Source organism: Erinaceus europaeus, chromosome 4 (genome assembly GCF_950295315.1).
Source record: "Erinaceus europaeus chromosome 4, mEriEur2.1, whole genome shotgun sequence".
Taxonomy (NCBI): Eukaryota; Metazoa; Chordata; class Mammalia; order Eulipotyphla; family Erinaceidae; genus Erinaceus; species Erinaceus europaeus.
This window is the reverse complement of record NC_080165.1, coordinates 12,835,818-12,854,888: the sequence shown is the minus strand read 5'-3', so window position 1 is coordinate 12,854,888 and position 19,071 is coordinate 12,835,818. Positions and strand designations below refer to the sequence as shown.

Sequence of the window (19,071 nt, the reverse complement as noted above, 5' to 3'; positions counted from 1 at the left end):
CCACAACTTTCCTTAAAGGGGCTTTACATTTACTCTTGACAGTGCCATCTGCTCAATAAGAGAAAAAAAGAAAAAAAGAAAGAAAGAAAGAAAGAAAGAAAGAAAGAAAGAATACCTGTAAATATGGTGAACTCATTTCTCTCTCTCAGAAATCAATATGTGCCTTGTTTAATCTACGGATCTAATCTCCGCTGACCCCACTTTTCGGCACTTTCATCAGAGGACTACTGTATTCAGTAATTCTCTACCAAAATTGCTCTGACTCAGTAAAGACCCCCCCCCCCCCAGACTAGAATTGTTGGTTCTCTTTAGAGTTTTCACTTGGTAGACAGAGGCAAAGAGAATTGATGCCGGTTCCCCAAGGTCATCTAGTAACTTAATGGCAGAACAAGATTGACTCTACTCTCTGCTATCTAATTTGACTCAAATACCATATGAAAGGACCACACTTCTCCTTGCATAATTTTTTTCTTTCACAGGATTTTCCTGTGAATCATCTCTATGTTTATTTTGGATTAATAGAGTATTACACTAAGCAAGCAGAGTAGATAGTTCTGACATTTCAGTAAATTTCTTAATAGACTCAAAGTAATTGATTTTTCTTGCATTTTTTTCATAGTTTGGTTCAAAGTGAGAATGTCTAATTTTTAATAGCTGTGACATCTAAAAGTTCTCGCTACATATTGGTATATTAAGTTGTTGGAAAAGTCATTGACCTTTTTTTTGTGTGTGTGTCTTCTATGCAAAAAATGCACCCAAAACCTAATATTTTAATAAAATGTAATTCTGCTTATGAAAAAATCCATTTAGAGGAAAATTCCTTTGGTATTCTGTAGTTGTATCACTTTTGTTTTGAAGGTTTTCCTGTCTTAATGAGGACTCAATTGGGATATGATGTTGTAATAGGCTCTGATATTATACCTTTAATTGAGGGTTGGGAAATAGTGCAGCGGCAGGGCAGGGGACTTGCTGGCAAGGGGCCCAGGTTTGATTTCTGACACCAGCAGTAGTCACAGCTGAGTGGTGCTCTGGTCAGAAAACTAGTAATAAAGTAAAAATAGACTTGAACACTAGTTACAACCACCTCAACTCCCAGGTTTACACATGCAAATCAGAACATGATCATCTCTCCTGTGACTGAAAACGTGATTCTCGAAAATACTTAAAACCAGTCATCTTCATCCTTCTTAAGGATGTCAGGCTTAAAAATAAAATTGTTGTTTTGAGCCATTAAAAAAGTCAGTCAATTTTTGGTAAAATTTTTGCAAGTATTTGGACCAGACTTTCTGGTAACATGCTGCTTCTAGAAATCTCTGTGTTGTGTGAACTTGGTGGTGGGGTAGGGACACGACTATGTGAGTTTAAATTCTGATGGGCTTAGCAGTGAGGCAGAACAGTTGAATGAAGTGACCTCAGAGACCTAATCTTTTCCTCAGTGGAGGCTGCTGAGAACTCACTAGCATTGTTTCATTCCAGTCAAAAGATAAGAAGAAAATATATCTGAGTCCAGTTCCCGCTCAGGGGGTGTTGTGGACTGGTCACTTTAGGATTCCAAAATAAACTTCCCAGACAACAGATACGTTCAACGAAAACAATGGAACACCAGTCTGATGAGGGCAAGTCTGGATTCAAAGTGCCCTTCGAAAACTCGCCATGATCCAAGTTACTACAGATGGCCAGGGACTACAGATGGGTGTCACTGATCAGGGAGGTGAAGTGTTCAGTGTGCTGAGGACAGGTGATCAAAGAGGCTCAAAGAACTCATCATAAATTCGACATGTTTCAACTTTCCTCTCAAAAAGTGAAAATCTGAAATGTAGCCATCAATAGAGCTTTTTAGCCCAGGATGGAAATGCTCTAGGCAGTGTCATGACCACCTGCTTGAATTCAAGCTCGAGTTTGAGACTAGAATGTGTGATGGGAGTGGGTCTCTCAGAGCTGCTTGGAAACTGCTCTTGGGTGGAGCTGTCGGATCTCAGCCTTGCAAACTGGAGTTTCTGAGCCAAAGCCCAGGGCTTCAGGAACCCTACATGTGCTCTACAATGCTCTGTCTGTACACACAGGTGCACATAGTTCTTGCAAGAGGGTGAAGAGCTTTAATCAGCACACGGAAAACCGTGCACTTGGGGGGCTGGGCAGTGGTGCATCTGGTTACGTGCACACAGTGCTGCTACACACACGGGCCCCTAAAGGATCAGGGTTTGTGCCGCCATCTCCCCACCCGCAGGGGGGAAGCTTCACTAGTGGTGAAGCAGGTCTGCAGGTGTCTGTCGTTCTCTCCCCCTCCTTTCTCAATTTCTCTCTGTCCTGGCCAATAAAATGGAAAAAGTGGCCACCAGGAGCAGTGGATCTGTTGTGTCACACAGAGCCCTAGAGATCACCCTGGAGGGGGAGAAAGTGTTCTCCATGATGGCACTGCAGTTTTATATGGTGATACACCACAGTGTCTAGAACACTGTCTAGATTTGCAAAATTAATGTGCAAATGTTGACTCTTGTTGTTACTCTCCCTCACACCTGGCCTGGCTTTGTAATGTAATCACAGCAAACCTGGCATCATTCTTGGTGTTTGCCAAGCATCTCTGTCAGTACTTTCCATGGAATCCACAGGGAGGCACTGTCCCTGTCACATGCATGTTAGCTGAGAAACCTGGGATGGACACACACACTCGCACATACACGCTGGTCAGCTGACATGCCCAAGGACAGTGGCTGGTGAGTGCTATGCTGGGAGCAGAGTGGCTGCTGCGTCAGACCTGTAACTACGCCACTACATGGCTCTCACCAGGTCAGAGGATGGGTCCTGCCTCTGCCATCAGGGAGCACAGACCACACCTGACCCTTCTTTATGTGATGCCCTTTCCAGGGTTTGAGACCCTGCTTTGCCAAGTCACTTTCTCACCCTGGGACATGATCTTCCATCTCCAAATCCTGACATCTCACTCCTGTCCAAACCCCTTGCCTTGGTGTATGTAGTATATCATTCTCTGGGGAGACTCATCAGCATTTATCTGGACAGTGAAGGTGAACTTATGAGAACGGATTATACCAGCTTGAGAAATAGCTTTCTTCTATTTTCATTGGAGTGATTTGGCTCTTTAACTTAATTTTCTGTGGTGACATTGACTCAATTCTCTGCCTCTTGCTACAAGTGTTCCTTCCTTCTCACGGGGGGGGGGGGAACCATGTAAAGACAATTTATAATACATCAAAATATTGACAGAGACCTTAAGCCTTAATGTCTGAAGATATCTGTGGGCATGATTTATTATTAGAAGTTCCACTGTTATAACGTGGCAATTAGGAGATATTGATAAATGCAAACACATTATTGATGCGATTAAAAAAAGCACAGGACTGATGAGCCTCCCACAGCGCCCTGACACAAGCAGCTGGAGAGTAACGCCCATCGGCAGGGGAAGCAGAGGGCGTTTCCACACTGACAGAGCAGTTCCTGCGACTGTTGGAGCAGTTGTCGGTACTCAGCTAAGTCCTGCAGACAGAACCAGATGCCAAGTCGGCAGGGGAGCCGGAACATGGCCGAGGACTCTGCCTGGCCAGTCCTCCCATTCCAAGTGAAGAACCCTGTGGGGGTGCACAACAAGTTAGAACCTGAAGACAAGGCCATAGGGATGGGGGGGTGGGGAGTGGGGTGGAGAAATAGCTCACCAGGTAGGGCACCTGCCCTGCCATGCACTTAGCCCACGCTTGCTCCCTGGCTCTGTGTGGTGAGTGCTATGGTAAGATGTGCTCTGGTGCTGTGGTGTCTCTCTATCTATCCCTGCCTCTCTCTCATCCTGCCCGACTGAGCTGGGCTGACGTGATGATGAAGCACAAGGCCCTGGTGACACCAAGGGGAAAGTAAACATAAGAAGGTAGTTCCTAGGTGCAGAGCCCCTCGGTGTATTTTCATATTCTCTGGCACCCTACTTCAACGTATTTCAAATCAACAGTGTACACAAGCAGGGCTCCATTTACTGTATTCAGGACAGGGAGGAGAGAACAGAGGCCTGGGGATCTGTAAAGGAAAACCGGTCTGAGGGGTAGAGGAGATACTAAGTTCTCATCACGATGGGGTTCTAGAGTTGGTAAAATGCCCAAATGCAAGTATGTGCTAGACACAGAGACCAAAGGTTTAAATGCAAAGGGAGAATTAAACAAGAAGTTTCCGGGGGGTGGGGCTACGAGCAGCAGCAGATCTGTTTCTCCCCTCTCCTCTGCCGGATCAACTAGGAATACCTGGGACCAAAACAAGACAGGACTAGAATGACTTCAGGAACCCACCAAATCACCAGTGAGTGCAAACACGTGTGGCTGGTGGACACAGAGGAGCCTAGGGAGAGATTAAGTGGCTGGTAACAATCCGGCAATTTATCAGTTGAGACACAACGTCCAGTCTGTTCCACCAACAAGGGGACGGCTGAAGGGAGGAGAGGACTCCCCTGAGATTCACCAGTTGCAACTGTGATTCTCCATTGCTACTGCCCTCAAAATCAGGATCAGCGGCAGGGAGGCCCAAGGCTGACACCAGGGGACAGAGAACTAACCAGGAAACTCAGGAGAAGCTGTGGGGCTGTGAGAGACTTTTTGCATAACCACTGGATTATCTCTGCCACACCCTGCTTTATCTCTTGGTCAGTGAATAAGCTAAGAAGCCTACTTATAGTTTAAAAACCCTCAGCCTCCCATAGTCTACAAGGAAGAAAAAAACCACAAAAGAGGCTTTTAAGCCACTGAGCTCCAAATCAGGGATTAAAATACTATTGAAACAACTGTTATTTTCCACAATTGTGAACCCTTTAATTACCTTACTTAGACACAAGTCAATCCAGGCAATAGTGATCAGTAATTTAAAAAGTACTGAGAGAAGGGACTCATAACATACTACATAGAATGATTAAACCAACAAGAAGAAATATTGGAGAAATGAACCAGGACAAGAGTCCAGCTAAAAGCCCCCAAAGGTTGAACCACAAAATAGTGAGGTGAACATCCAAATGCTGGTTAAGGAAATAGTCCCAGGAGTGAGTAAAGAGTTTGAAAGAATTGCCATAAGAATGCTGAAACAACAAATGAGACTCTGGAATAAAAGACTATCTCAAGGTTATTAGAGAGCTGAAAGCTGAAATATCTGAGCTAAGAACACAACTAGTTGAACAAGCTAAAAGAGTATCAGAACAGGGTAACAAAACATGTGAACTCCAGAAAACAATAGAGGGGAGAGAATAAATGAGGCTGAAGACAGAATTAGCAAGATCAAGGACGAATTAGAGACAACTAAAAAAGAAGTAAGAGATCTCAAAAAGAGATTAAGAGATACTGAAAACAACAACAGAGACCTATGGGATGACTTCAAAAGAAACAATATATGCATTATTGGCATACCAGAGGAAGAAAGAGAGGGAGAGGAAGAAAGCATTCTTCAGGTCATAATAGCTGAAAACTTCTCTAGTGTAGACAACATCAAAGACATAAATATTCAAGAAGCCCAGATGGTCCCAAACAGAATTAACTCAGATTTAAAGACATCAAGACACATCATATTTAGAATGGAAAGGAATAAGAATAAAGAAAGGATCCTGAAAGGCTGCAAGAGAAAACAAAGAATCACCTACAGAGGGAAACCCATAAGATTAGCAGCAGACTTCTCCACACCAACACTACAGGCCCGAAGAGAATGGCAAGATATCTATTGAGTGCTCAATGAAAAAGACTTTCAACCAAGAATACTGTATCCTGTTAGACTGTGATTCAGACTAGATGGAGGCATCAAAACCTTCTCAGATAAGCAACAGTTGAAGGAATCAACTATCACTAAGCTTGCCCAGAAAGAAGTTCTGAAAGGTCTCCTATAAACAGTCAGACCACCATAAATATGCCATATATCTGAACACTCTAAAACTCTACACAAATGGTGTAAAAATATCTTCAACCTTTGATATCAATAAATGTCAATGACCTGAATTCCCCTATTAAAAGACACAGAGTAGGAAGATGGATCAGAAAACACAACCCAACAATATGCTGTCTACAGGAAACCCACCTAACTCAACAAGACAAACACAGACTCAAAGTGAAAGGATGGAAAACTATCATATAGGCCAATGGCCCACAAAAAAGGGCAGGAACAGCTATTCTCATATCTGACACGATAGACTTTAAAATAGATAAGATTAAAAAAAATAGGAATGGACACTACTTAATGCTCAGAGGATCAGTAAATCAAGAGGACTTAACAATTATTAACATCTATGTACCCAATGAGAAGCCATCTAAACACAAAAACGTCTACTGAAAGAGATATAGCAATATATTGACAGCAACACAGTCATAGTAGGGGACTTCAACACCCCACTCTCTCAACTTGACAGATCATCCAGGCAGAAAATCAATAAAGACATAAGGGAGCTAAATGAGGAGCTAGATAAACTAGAACTATTGGACATTTTCAGAGTCATTCATCCCAAGAAACTGGAATACACATTTTACTCAGGTCCACATGGGTCATGCTCAAGGATAGACCATATGTTAGGCCACAAAGACAGCATCAGCAAATTCAAGAGCATTGAAATCATCCCAAGCATCTTTTCAGACCACAGTGGAATTAAACTAACACTTAAGAATCAACAAAAGATTAGTAATAGTCTCCAAATGTGGAAGCTCAACAGTACACTCTTTAACAACTACTGGGTCAAAGAGGAAATAAAGGAAAAAATCAAAATGTTTTGAGAGTTCAATGAAAATGAAGACACAAGCTATCAAAATATTTGGGACACAGCTAAGGCAGTACTGAGAGGGAAGTTCATAGCCATCCAAGCACACATTAGGAAACCAGAAAAAGCACAAACAGCCTGATTGCACATCTTAAATATGTAGAAGAAGAAGAAGAACAAAGGAACCCAAAAGCAACCAGAAGGACAGAAATAAAAAAAGTTAGGCCAGAAATCAAGAACATTGAAAATAAGAAAACCATACAAAAGATCAACGAAAGTAAATGTTGGCTCTTCAAAAGAGTGAAAAAAATCGACAAACCTTTAGCCAGACTCACAAAACAAAAAAGGGAGAAGACCCAAATAAATTGGATACTAAATGAAAGGGGAGACACTGCAGAAATTCAACATATCATGTGAAGCTTCTATGAACAACTATATGCCACCAAGCTAGAGAACCTGGAAGAAATGGACAGTTTCCTAGATATCTACCAACTTCCAAAACTAAGTAAAGAGGAAGTAGATAACATGAACAGGCCCATCACAGATAATTAAATTGAAACAGTTATCAAAAATCTCCCCAAAAATAAAAGTCCTAGACCAGATGGTTTTACAAATGAATTCTACAAAACCTTCAAAGAACTAATACCTCTTAACTTTTAAAAGTCTTCCTGAAGACTGAAGACACTGGAATACTCCCTTCCAGTTTCTATGAAGCCAACATCACTTTGATACCAAAAGCAAACAGGGACACAACCAAAAAAGAAAACTACAGACCAACATCTCTGATGAACACAGATGCTAAAATAATGAACAAAATTCTAGCCAACCGGATATAGCAGTATATTAAAAAGACTGTTCATCATGACCAAATGGGGTTTATCCCAGGCATGCAAATTTGGTTTAATATATGTAAATCAATCAATGTGATCCACCACATTAATAAAAGCAAAACATCCCTTTATGATCAAAACAATACAAAAAATGGGAATAGATGGAAAATTCCTGAAGTCAGTGGAGTCTCTATATAGCAAACCTACAGCCAACATCATACTCAATGGTGAAAAACTGGAAGCATTTCCCCTCAGATCAGGTACTAGACAGGGCTGCCCACTATCACAATTACTATTCAACATAGTGTTGGAAGTTCTTGCCATAGCAATCAGGCAGGAGCAAGGAATTCAAGGGATACAGATTGGAAGAGAAGAAGTCAAACTCTCCCTATTTGCAGATGACATCATAGTATACATGGAAAAACCTAAGGAATCCAGCAAGAAGCTTTTGGATATCATCAGGCAATACAGTAAGGTTTCAGGCTACAAAATTAATATTCAAAAGCCAGTGGCATTCCTCTATGCAAACACTAAGTTAGAAGAAGTTGAAATCCAGAAATCAATTCCTTTTACTATAGAAACAAAAACAATAAAATATCTAGGAGTAAAGATAACTAAAGATGTGAAAGACTTGTATACTGAAAATTATGAGTCACTACTCAAGGAAATTGAAAAAGACACAAAGAAGTGGAAAGATATTCCATGTTCATGGGTTGGAAGAATTAACATCATCAAAATGAATATATTACCCAGAGCCATCTTCAAATTTAATGCTATCCCCATCAAGATCCCAACCTCATTTTTTGGGGGAATAGAACAAATGCTACAAATGTTTATCTGGAACCAGAAAAGACCTAGAATTGCCAAAACAATCTTGAGAAGAAAGAACATGAGAGGATAAGGAGAGATAGAGAGGGAGAAAGACAGAGACAACTATATCCCTGCTTTACCACTCATGAATCCCCCTGCAGATGAAACTGGGGGGCTTGAACCTAGGCCCCTGCACATTGTAAAATGTGCTTTCAATGAGGTGCGCCACCACCTGGCCCCTTGTTGATCGTTATTAAATCAATTAAAAAAGTAATAAAACTTATTTATTTATTTATTTATTTATTTTTTGAGAGAAATGCATATATGGAGAGATCCCAGCACTCCTCAGCTCTGGTTTATGGTAGAGCCAGGGAATGAACCTGGGATCTGAGCCTCAGGCATGAAAGTCCATTATATGGAGAACCATTATGCTGTCTCCACAGCCTCAAAACAATTCTCCAAGGGACTCAAGAATGAGCAGCTACAGCAGGCTAGACTGGACAAGCATGCAAGCCACAGTAAGAATGGTTTGTAGCAGTGCCATTGCCTTCACAGGCTCTTTTGAACAAGAAAATACATACAAGCACTATTATTGTACATGGATAATGCAGAACGGAGATTGGCTTTTTCCAGGAAGGAAATGCAACCTGGTTTTGTGTGTGTCAACCTTGAAGGAATCAAGCCAATTTTTACGGGCATTCTCCAGCAGAGAGGCATTTATTCTATGGGAATATTAACTGTGGGAATTTTACTGGTACAGACTGAGGATTTACTGGAATTTCTAGAAAAAGCAGAAAGGAAGGAAATGAGTTTAAATTCTTGTATGAAAAGTCACTTTATAGCTGCAGAGGAACTGTATTTTGAACAGACTGAAGATATGAATGCTATAAGACAGGTCAAGCTATAAAGGAAAAAAAGCATTCCTGATGCCTCTCTGTGCCCTGCTTTCTTAAACCAACAGGGGCTGAGGAAAGTTCCACTTGTAGGGAAATAATTCATACACCTCAAAAGACATAGGGTATACTTAGGGCACAATTCTGGTTACTGAATATAAATCCATGTTGATCTCTTGAGGACTATTACTGAAGTCAAAGACAGAGTGCTTCAGTTTCCTTTGCCTGACTGCTTTTTATTATTTTTAAGTTTGTAAATTGCTTCATCGATCTCCTGTAATTTATATAGACAGAGAGGAAAATACTGATGAGATATCTTATAAGCCGTTTTATGTTTGTACTATTAAGTGAACACAGTCTCAAATGGAGAAGATGGATTTGCCTCAAAAAAAAAAATCAAAAAAGAACTCTTTAATGCCCATTGACAGATGACTGAATAAAAGAAATTATGGCGTATACATGCCCTGGGATTCTACTCTGCAGTCAGAAAGATGATACTGGGGCCAGGCAGTGGCGCACCTGGTTAAGCGCACACACTACAGTGCGCAAGGACCCGGGTTCAAGCCCCTGGTCCCCACCTGCCAGGGGGAAAGCTTCACGAGTGGTGAAGCAGGGCTGCAGATGTCTCTCTCCATCTCTATCTTCCTTTCCCCTCAATTTCTCTCTGTCTCTATCCAATAATAAATAAATAAAATAAAAAAAAAAGAATTAAAAAATATTGAAAAAAAAAAGGGGAAGATGAGATTGTGTCCTCTTGGACAAAATGGATGAAATGGAGGTGATCATGCTTAGGAAATGAGTCAAGAAGTGGAGATAACTACAGAATGGTCTCACTCATATGAAGAAACTAGAGATCTGAAACATGAACTTGAAACAAACAAGCAAAAACCACAACTGTCTTTGAGACTTTGTGAGAACAATGGTGGTAATCATTGGGGCTGGGGTGAGGGGAACAGGACTTTGTTGGTGATGTAGTCTGTAACTACATTTTGAGATCAAATGGTGTGAAAGACAAGTGAGCACTTTCTTTCAAGAAAACAAAAGCAAGCAAGCAAGCCAACGAAGTGCCTCTGGGAAGTTTTCATGAACCTCATAATTCCATTCCCGTCTTGTCTCTAAAAAGCTTAGCAAGTCAATCTGTAATTGCTCGGCATATAGAATGAATGTTTAATAAATATCTTGGAAAAGAAATTGTAGGCATGGAATTATAACATGCTGTACAGTGAAATGGAAATACAGAGCAGACTATGCTTAATCTAACTGAAAAAAATCAGCTAGTGCTCAGGGCTAAGACAAATCAAGGAACTACTATTAATCTTAATATGGGGCTTGGGTAAATAAAGTGTTTCAATCTTTTTTTTTTTGTCTAATTCCAATTTTGTAAATGTCATTTTATTTTTAAAGTCAACAGTCTGCTCAGAAGTGCACTCTGTGACTGGGGACATCTACCAAAAAGGAAGGAGGTCAATAAAATAAAATGCCTCAATTTTCTGGCTTTCATCACCATAGAAAAGCTTACACTAAGAGAAGTTTGGGAATTTATGAAGGTATAAATATATCGCTGGCTTACAACTTCCCTCATCTATAGTCTGAACTCTAGATCTTGGTTAAAAATGGTCAGAGAAAGCTGAGCACAGGAGCAATTTACTCTAAAATCTATCAGGAGTTTCTGCAAATATCAAGAAAGGGGACAGATATTCATGTGAAGTGCTGAAAACAGAATTTTAGCCTTAGAAACTACAACAAAACCCTTGATTTATTTTTTATTTTTTTCCTTCCCCTCCCCCCCAAACCTTTGATTTTTACAGGTAAGAAACTGAAAGCTCAGATATAAATCTACTAGTTCAAGTTTCAAATAACCTAAGTTTGCCATCCTCAAAAACTAAGTGTCTGGAGATGAAGAGCTAGAATTCTTTCTTCGAGGGCAGGAGATAATCTTTAAGTTTACACAGTTCCATACTGTTAAGGACGTCACAACATTGCAAAAACAGATCTCTAAGACTTTTTTCAACTTGTGCACCCATTCAGCAATTTCCTATCCTCTCTTCCCTTGGCCATCAGCACATTGCTCCTATCATCATGAGCACGATGACCCCAGGTACTTCAAGTAAGCGGAATTACACAGTACTTGCCATTTCATCTGAGTTACTTCACTGAGCATAGTGACTTCAAGGTTAGTCCATATTGTAGCCTGTGCCAGAATTTCCTTCCTTCTCCTGGCTGAATGATAACTTGCTATGCACATGCTGCACTGCATTCTCCTGTTCATCTGCTGATGAACTTGTCTCAGGAGGTAACGACGGAAAGTGGTCTGCTTGGATTCTGCGACAATGCTGATGTGAAAAGGCAGTTGACAGAAATTTCCTGGCTGTGGCTAAGTCCTTCTCTGATAGACTATTTCCCAAGACTGTTTGGGGACAGTCTCTAGGGAGGACATCACTGGCTGCCTCCCTAGTGACTCTAGAAACTCTGGCCCCAAAGCGGTTGGCACATGGTCAGTCCTGGGGACAATGCCCTGACAGCCTTCTCCTGGGCTTGAGTCTGCTGAGTGTAGACTCACTGGGTGTGTGTGACAAGGACAATATAGTTTAGGCTTTCTGTTTGTTGTGCAAGAATGGTTCTAGCACTTCAAACCCAGGTGAATGAGAGGATTATAGCCCATCAGCACCAGAGAGTATATACAGATGATCCTTAGGGCCTCTTCCCGAGCAGTTCTAATCTGAACAACTTACTTTCACTAGAGGATAAAATCAGTTTGCCTGTTTCAGAGGTGTCTGACAGCTTCTGTAAGGGAACGTGCCAAAGAATTCAATCTATGTGAGTTTATGCAAAATAAAGACTCAGGCTGCCGAGTTTCCAATTTCCAGTGCGAAAGGAGTCTGTTAATTTAGCACAGATGCCTGCAAGATGCTGACATCTCAGGGTATTTAAATGGCAGCTCTTATGTCTGCCATTATCCCGGGTCACACAAGAGTGTGTGTGGAGAAAGGCACAGTGACTGGGAAATCCAGGCCATTATGTCCATGAGAGTCTGAGAGGGTCGATCCCGAGCCCCCTCTTCACAGGAGGGGTGGTAGACAGGTCTCCACTTAACCCCACGACTTTTAAGATGGATGGACTTTTCCAGACTGGGGACTTTCTTGCACATACTTCCTCGTTCCTTTCGAACAAAGGCCGTAAGTTACCATATATGGCCAACTGAAAGCCACCACAAATATCCTGGTTTTGCCTAACTGCCCCCTTCCCCCCTGCCCTGAGGTGCTTGTGATTCACCTTTAGAGAGGAGCCTGCCTATGCATGGTGAGGTCATGACCAGACCTTATATGGTAACTTCCTAGTAATGAACAAACACCTGATAGGTCAAGATTTAACCCTGTATTGTGTGTGGCTTAATGAGCACCTTAACCTTTTCATAACCCTTGAATATATCTGCTTGCTTGTATCCCCACATAAATGATAAGTCTCCCTGAAGCTTCTCCTGGAGGGGTGGTTTACTCTGTGCGCTTGCCCTTGTCAGCAGTGTCCCCAGGACTCCTGAGGTGGCCGTCTCCCCCTTTCTCCACGGTCGCTGGGCGATGCACAGAGTAGAACCGGCCCCCACAAGTGTGGACTGGTTCTGGTTTTGACTGCCCTCCTATCTTTCCATGCCTTTAAGTAAAGAGCACTTCCTAGGCTTGCCCAGATGTGGCAGAATGACTGTCTGGCTAGATGAGTAGAGGTCAAGGAGAGCGGTCAGAATGTGGCACATCTAACTAGGAAGGGGTTGTTTCGGGCAATGTAAAAAGACTATGAATTTTCACATAGAATGAAAACACACTCTTAGCATTGGTCCTTATTCTGAATTCTGTTTAGAGGTAAGTGTGAAGAAGGGTTGAGGGCATGGGGAGATGATGGAAAGGTAGGTTGTGTTAAATTTTATGATATGTCAGCAAAGTTGGCATTTCCTGATGTATGCGACAGCTGCCCTTTTCTCCAGCAGAACTTAAGGGAGTGGTAAAGGTTGCCCCCCTTTTACTCTACAAACAAATTCACTGCATATAAAAGGAAAAATGGGGGGCCGAGTGGTGGTACATATTACATTGCACAAGGACCCAGGTTCAAGTCACCGGCCCCTACCTGCAGGGGGAAAGCTTTGTGTGAAGCAGGGCTGCAGGTCTCTCTCTCCCTCCCTATCTCCCCCTTCCCTTTCTATTTCTTGCTGTCTCTATCCGATAAGTAAATACATATTAAAAATGAAAAAGAAAGATGAATGGAAGTAGAAATGAAGCTTCTGATGTGGCAGGTGCTAAGTCAAAGAAACAAGGAAAAGGATGTTCTTTCAGGAGGTGAGAAGAAACTTGACAGCAGGGTACTTTAGCCTACAGCTCTCTAAATCTTTTAGGGGAAAAAGCATAGGATGCATCACAGTGTGCAAGAGACCGTGCTGCTACAGGCCCTCCGCCTTATGAGAAAGAAAAGCAACCACAGATCAACTGATTGCTGGTGCTTCTCTACGACACCGGTGTCTGGGGTGCTGCTGCTATCGGTAACCCAGGCAGCTGTGCCTTTCCTGATATTTACTCCTGCGATTGCACCTCACTTTGCAGGTGACAACAAAATCCAGGTTCACTATTAGTGATCAGGTCTTCAGAAAGAGGGCACCACTGAGCCAGAGAGGAACCTGCCTGGGCAGGGCGCCTGCACTGCCAGGGATGTGGCTCTGGTTCAGGTCCCAGCACCGCCCAGGAAGTGCTGTGACAATGGAGGAAGTGCCAATGTTATGGATTCTTGCTTTCTCTCTCTCTCTCTCTGGATGAAGAAAGTGATCATGAGTGGTGAGATCCTGTATATGTGGGTTCCACAAAAAAAAAAAAAAAAAAAGGTAATTTTATCTGAGCTCTGACCTTCAAGTTCACTGGAAAGAGCAGTAGGTGTGTACCAGAACACTTGGGTGCATAAAAAAAGACAGACTAAAAGGAGAATTTCCTCATTGAATTGAGTATTTTTTTGTTCACCGCTCCTGGGCCACCTTGTCATTCAGACAGAGAGGAAGAGACAGAAGGGGGAGATGCCACAGAACTCTTGGTGCTAGGGCACTCCCAGGCGGTGCTGGGGCTCGAGTATGACCAGGTTAAACCCCTCCACCAAGTGGGCTATCTCTCTGGCCAATAAACTTTTTTAAAGCTTCCTTTTCTTAAGCATCCACTTTCGGTAAATGTTGACAACCAAGTTTTTTTTTTTTTTTTTTGAAATGGAGAGAAAATAAGGACAATTTTAATATTAGCAAAGAGGTCTTATGGAGCTCACGTAACCTGATGATTACATATTTCATCTCGATTTACTATATACAGTAGCCTGTAATGCTATTATGTGCATATGCATCCAACTGTTTTTCTTTTTGACTTTTCTCATTTGATTCTATTATTTTCCCTTTGTTTTCCTTTTTAAAATTTTCCCTCTTATATTATGAAATGATTATGCAATGATAATACTATTGTTTCACCAAATTTCACACATAGTAAAATAAGTTTGTGGGTTGTCAAAATTTTTCCTTTTATTTTTTTTATTATACCACTAATAAAAAAACCTGAAGGTGTGGTCCAGGAGGTGGCGCAGTGGCTAAGGCACTAGACTCTCAAGCATGAGGTCCTGAGTTCAATCCCTGGCAGCACATGTACCGGAGTGATGTCTGGTTCTTTCTCTCTCTCCCCTATCTTTTTCATAAATAAATAAATAAAAATCTTTAAAAAAACAAAACAAAACCTGAATGTGAGGTGAGAGGTTTGCAGCAGGGAAACACAGATGTGTTGGAGTCAACAAAAGGCGTCTTCATAGGGGGAGGAGGTTGTTGTTAGAGTATGTGTTGGGAGGTAAAGCACAGAGATAGCCTGGTGAAGTTCCAGTATGGAACTCAGAGTTTATTAAGTGGGGCCTATGATGCCACTCTCGCTGTCAGGAGAGCGGCATAATGAAAACGGTATTTAGGAAGGTGAGTTTGTCATTGTGACGTATCTTGAAGGCTAAGTCCAACAGTTTCCAAAGACACAGATAAAACAAATACCTTGGCTGAGGCAGAACCTTCTCCAGGCCCTGTATTCCGCTTAGACATCACTTGCTTTATTTCCTACTCTTTCTATTATTATTATTGTTATTGTTATTATAATTATTACCAGAGCACTGCTCAGGTCTAGTTTATGGTGATTCAGGGGACTGAACCTGGGACTTTGGAGCCTCAGGTATGAGAGTCTCTTTGTAAAACCAGGATGATATCTAACTCTGCCCTCTCATAATTTTCACTGTGGCCTTATGATGTAGATAGTATTGTGTGTATTTCATAAAGCAAAACAAAGCTTAAGTTGACTTCAGTAAACTTCATCTCCTAAGTGCTAAGAGATGAAGCCAAGATTCACAGAGCTTCCCTTTGCCCCACTCTGATGCCTCGTCCTCTATACATAGCAAGAGGTCAGTGAGAGGGCAAGATTCCAATTTTTACATTCTGTTACAATCCACTGGAAATTGGAAACGTATGGAATAATCTGCACCCTGGATTTTTTATTTTTCTTCTTCTCCACTTCCTATTCCTCCTTCTTCTTTTTCTACGTTGAAGCATCCATTCGTAAATGTCTTGAATACCATTTGGTCTCTAGCAACTCTGAGTATAATTTCTACAAGTGATTTTTCTTAAACTAAATGATTAATCTCATCTTCCTCTAACTCATCTTACGTCTATGTCACAATGACAAGAAGGTTTTGCAATGTGATGCCTTCCCTGAAAATTCTGGAAAGCATTCTGATGTTGCCTTTAGGTTTTCCTTGACTTCAGCAACACGAGAGGTCATCTTTCTGAGTTTACATGAGTAAAAGGACCAGAGTTTCAGGATCCTGTAGTGTATGTAGCTCAGAAACCCCAAAGGTACGGATGTCCCCACCAAGAGCGAAACGTAAAAGCTCTCAGGGAAAAAGTTCATCTTACCTGTCGCTGGATCATTCCCAGATCTCTTCTGGCTTTGTTCATGAGGGTTTGAATTTCTACAGGATCCTTTACATTCTTATTTTCTCTGAAGGCATCTCTTATTCGCCTGATCGCATAAGTTCTATTGGGATGAGGAGGGGAGAGGAGAAGAGAAGGCGTCAGCATGTCTGAAACATGTCTCTGGGAATAGGCTCTTCCTTATCCCGCTATGGATGATCTGCTTGGCTGTTCGCCTGTGGCACACGTCACTCCACTACTACTTCTGGGATGACTAAGGAAACCGATTTGGGGGCAACAAGTCTGCCTGCAGCAAGTCACATGTAAGTGGCAAGTGGCTACTGAAATGCTCCTTAGGTCACTGGTTCTCTCTCTCTCTCTCACTGGATAGACACAGAAATTGAGAGTCCTTCAGATTACTGTAGGTGCTTTACAAAACTAACAAAGGAACAAAACTGGCAATAGCAGACTTTACTCAGTCCACTTTTTGAACTCAGTGAGGAGTTCAGAACAACTAGGAAAAGTGGAGTGTGGTTTGGAATGCAAAGACCAAAGTTCTTCCCAAGTTTAAAGAAATTAGAAAATAGCTTAAGGCTTTTAAACAATTTATGCCAGTTGTGCTCATGGTCCAGAATTTTAAAGAGTCTGTCTTTCTGTCCCTTCCTTTACTTGTGATTAACAGGTTCGAAGATTGTGAAATTAGTGCTTAGTTCCACACCACAAGCACCACCAGAGTTCTGTATCCCCACCCCCACAACCCCCAAAGAAAAACACTACAGTTCTCATAAGTCCTGGAAACAGTTTGCTTGCTTCTGGTTTTATTTTTACTGTTTTTTCAAGCTGATGTGTACCAGGTTCTCTAGATTCCACATGAGTGAAACCATCTGGTAGTTGTCTGTCTTCTCTCATTTCACTAAGCATAATCACCTCCAGCTACATCTAGTTTACCCCAAAGGACACAATATCATCCTTTTTGATGGCAGAGTAATATTCCATAGAAATATATTTCATAACTTTGTCTCCTCAAATCCCATAGTATATACCTAGAGGAGTAAAAAGCTGTCTAGATTTTAAAACTAACTTGTCAAAGCAATTGAGAGCCAGGTTCAAATCCTTGTAGCACCTTTGAATTGGATGTCATGAGTCCTTCACTGGAGACCAAGCATGGAAGAACAAGTGTTCTTGACCACCTCACTGAGAAGAAGAAGATGTTTTCCTTTCCCTGCGAGAAGACAGGCCTCTGTCTCACTCACAGAGTCGACAATTACTTTGTGAGGTTTCTCAGTTGTATGAGTTCTTGGTGGAACCTCCAATACTTATAGGAAAAGGCTGGCCACTCCTTCTTGGTTTTTATTTTTATTTACTTATTTTTTTAAACATTCACTAAAGTAAGCCATTCTCCCTCACGCCTCCTGCCGCCTGGCCTGAGCACCGGATTCCTTTTCGCCTCTTGCTTTGCTCCACCTTTGGTCTGCCACCAGAGCTGCAAGCACCCCTAGGTTCCTCTGGAGGCTCTCCGCTCACCACTTCAAGGGTAAAAGTTCTTTGACCCAGTCCTGCTTCCCAGAGTCCAGACAAAGCTCAGTGCTCTGCTTCTCCTCGTCCACAACCAGCTATCCAACCGCAGGCCTCATTTTTAAAAAACTATTTCGTTAGCAGCTTTATTTATTGGATAGAGATATCAGAAATTGAGAGGAAAGGGGAGAGAGACAGAGAGACACCTGCAGCCCTGCTTCGAGGCTCATGAAGCTTTCCCCCTGCAGGTGGGGACCGAGGGCTTGAACCTGTTCCGAGCACACTGTAACAACTCAATCAGCTGTGCCACACCCCTGGCTCCAATTTCTGACCATCTCAATCAAATAAATAAATAAATAAACATTTAAAAATTGTAAAAAGAGCAACTGTTTAGTAAAAACAAATAATATTAGAAAATAAGATCCTCTAAAGAAATATGCCTGTAGTCTTTTACAGAGATACTTTTTTTAAAAAAAGATTTTGTTTATGAGAAAGACAGGAGGAGAGAGAAAGAACCAGACATCACTCTGGCACATGTGCTGCCGGGGATCAAACTCGCGACCTCATGCTTGAGAGTCCAAAGCTTTCCCACTGCGCCACCTCCCGGACTACTTTTACAGAGATACTTAACTTTGCTTCACTGATGCAGAGTTCCACAGCTAGCTCATTGTGCTTATTGTTTACTTATTGTTCTTCTGCACTGTTGGTTATTTCCTCATGCTAAGGAACTCTATTAATAATCAAGATGACTGAAGCTGAGGTGGGTGGAGGAAGAAAGGAGTCTTTTATTTATTCATAGGCAGGCCAGGAGCTCAGATCTTTTTGATACCTCTGTCCCCAAACAAAAGGATGGTACAAGCTTCTATAGGAGGTGCAGGCGTGAGAGCAAAATGCATTACCACAGAAGCAGAGGCTGCAGGTGAAGGGCTGGGACTCGGACCCATTGCTCAGGGGCTGGCTGCCTTAGTTACTGTTACCTTTCCTGCAGAGCTGTGTCTGGGAAAGTTTAGCCTCAGCATAAGCCTCACCACTGGGGGGGGGGGGGTATGTTTTAGGAGGGCCGAAGCTAGCCAGGGTTACAGAAGCTGCCTTCTCAGTAAACGTTCAGTCTGCCCTTCATCATCACTACTTGTTTTCCCTTGCTCACCCAGTGAAGGCCAGCCTGCAGTACCCACCTGCACTCTCTCAGACTTTCTACACATTCTTAACCCTTTATTCTATTTTCAGTCTTTCAGTCCTGTATTGAGGCCTACTTACAAAGGCATCACAATCAGATTATAAGCATCTCCAGGGGCTAACATCTAGAAGTTTCCTATCACTCACAGTCTTTTTTCGTGGGTTCCTCTTATTCTGCCCAACTCC

General features: G+C 42.0%; 1 protein-coding gene across 1 annotated transcript in view; it reads right to left on the bottom strand.

Annotated features, from left to right (window-relative positions):
* The window catches only part of LYRM4 (LYR motif containing 4), a 78,634-nt gene extending 62,272 nt beyond the window's left edge, over positions 1-16,362 (bottom strand). The window contains exon 1 of the mRNA XM_060190776.1: positions 16,198-16,362. Within this exon, the coding sequence (XP_060046759.1) occupies positions 16,198-16,362 (165 nt within the window). The remainder of the gene's footprint in view (positions 1-16,197) is intronic.
* Between the last annotated feature and the right edge of the window lie 2,709 nt (positions 16,363-19,071).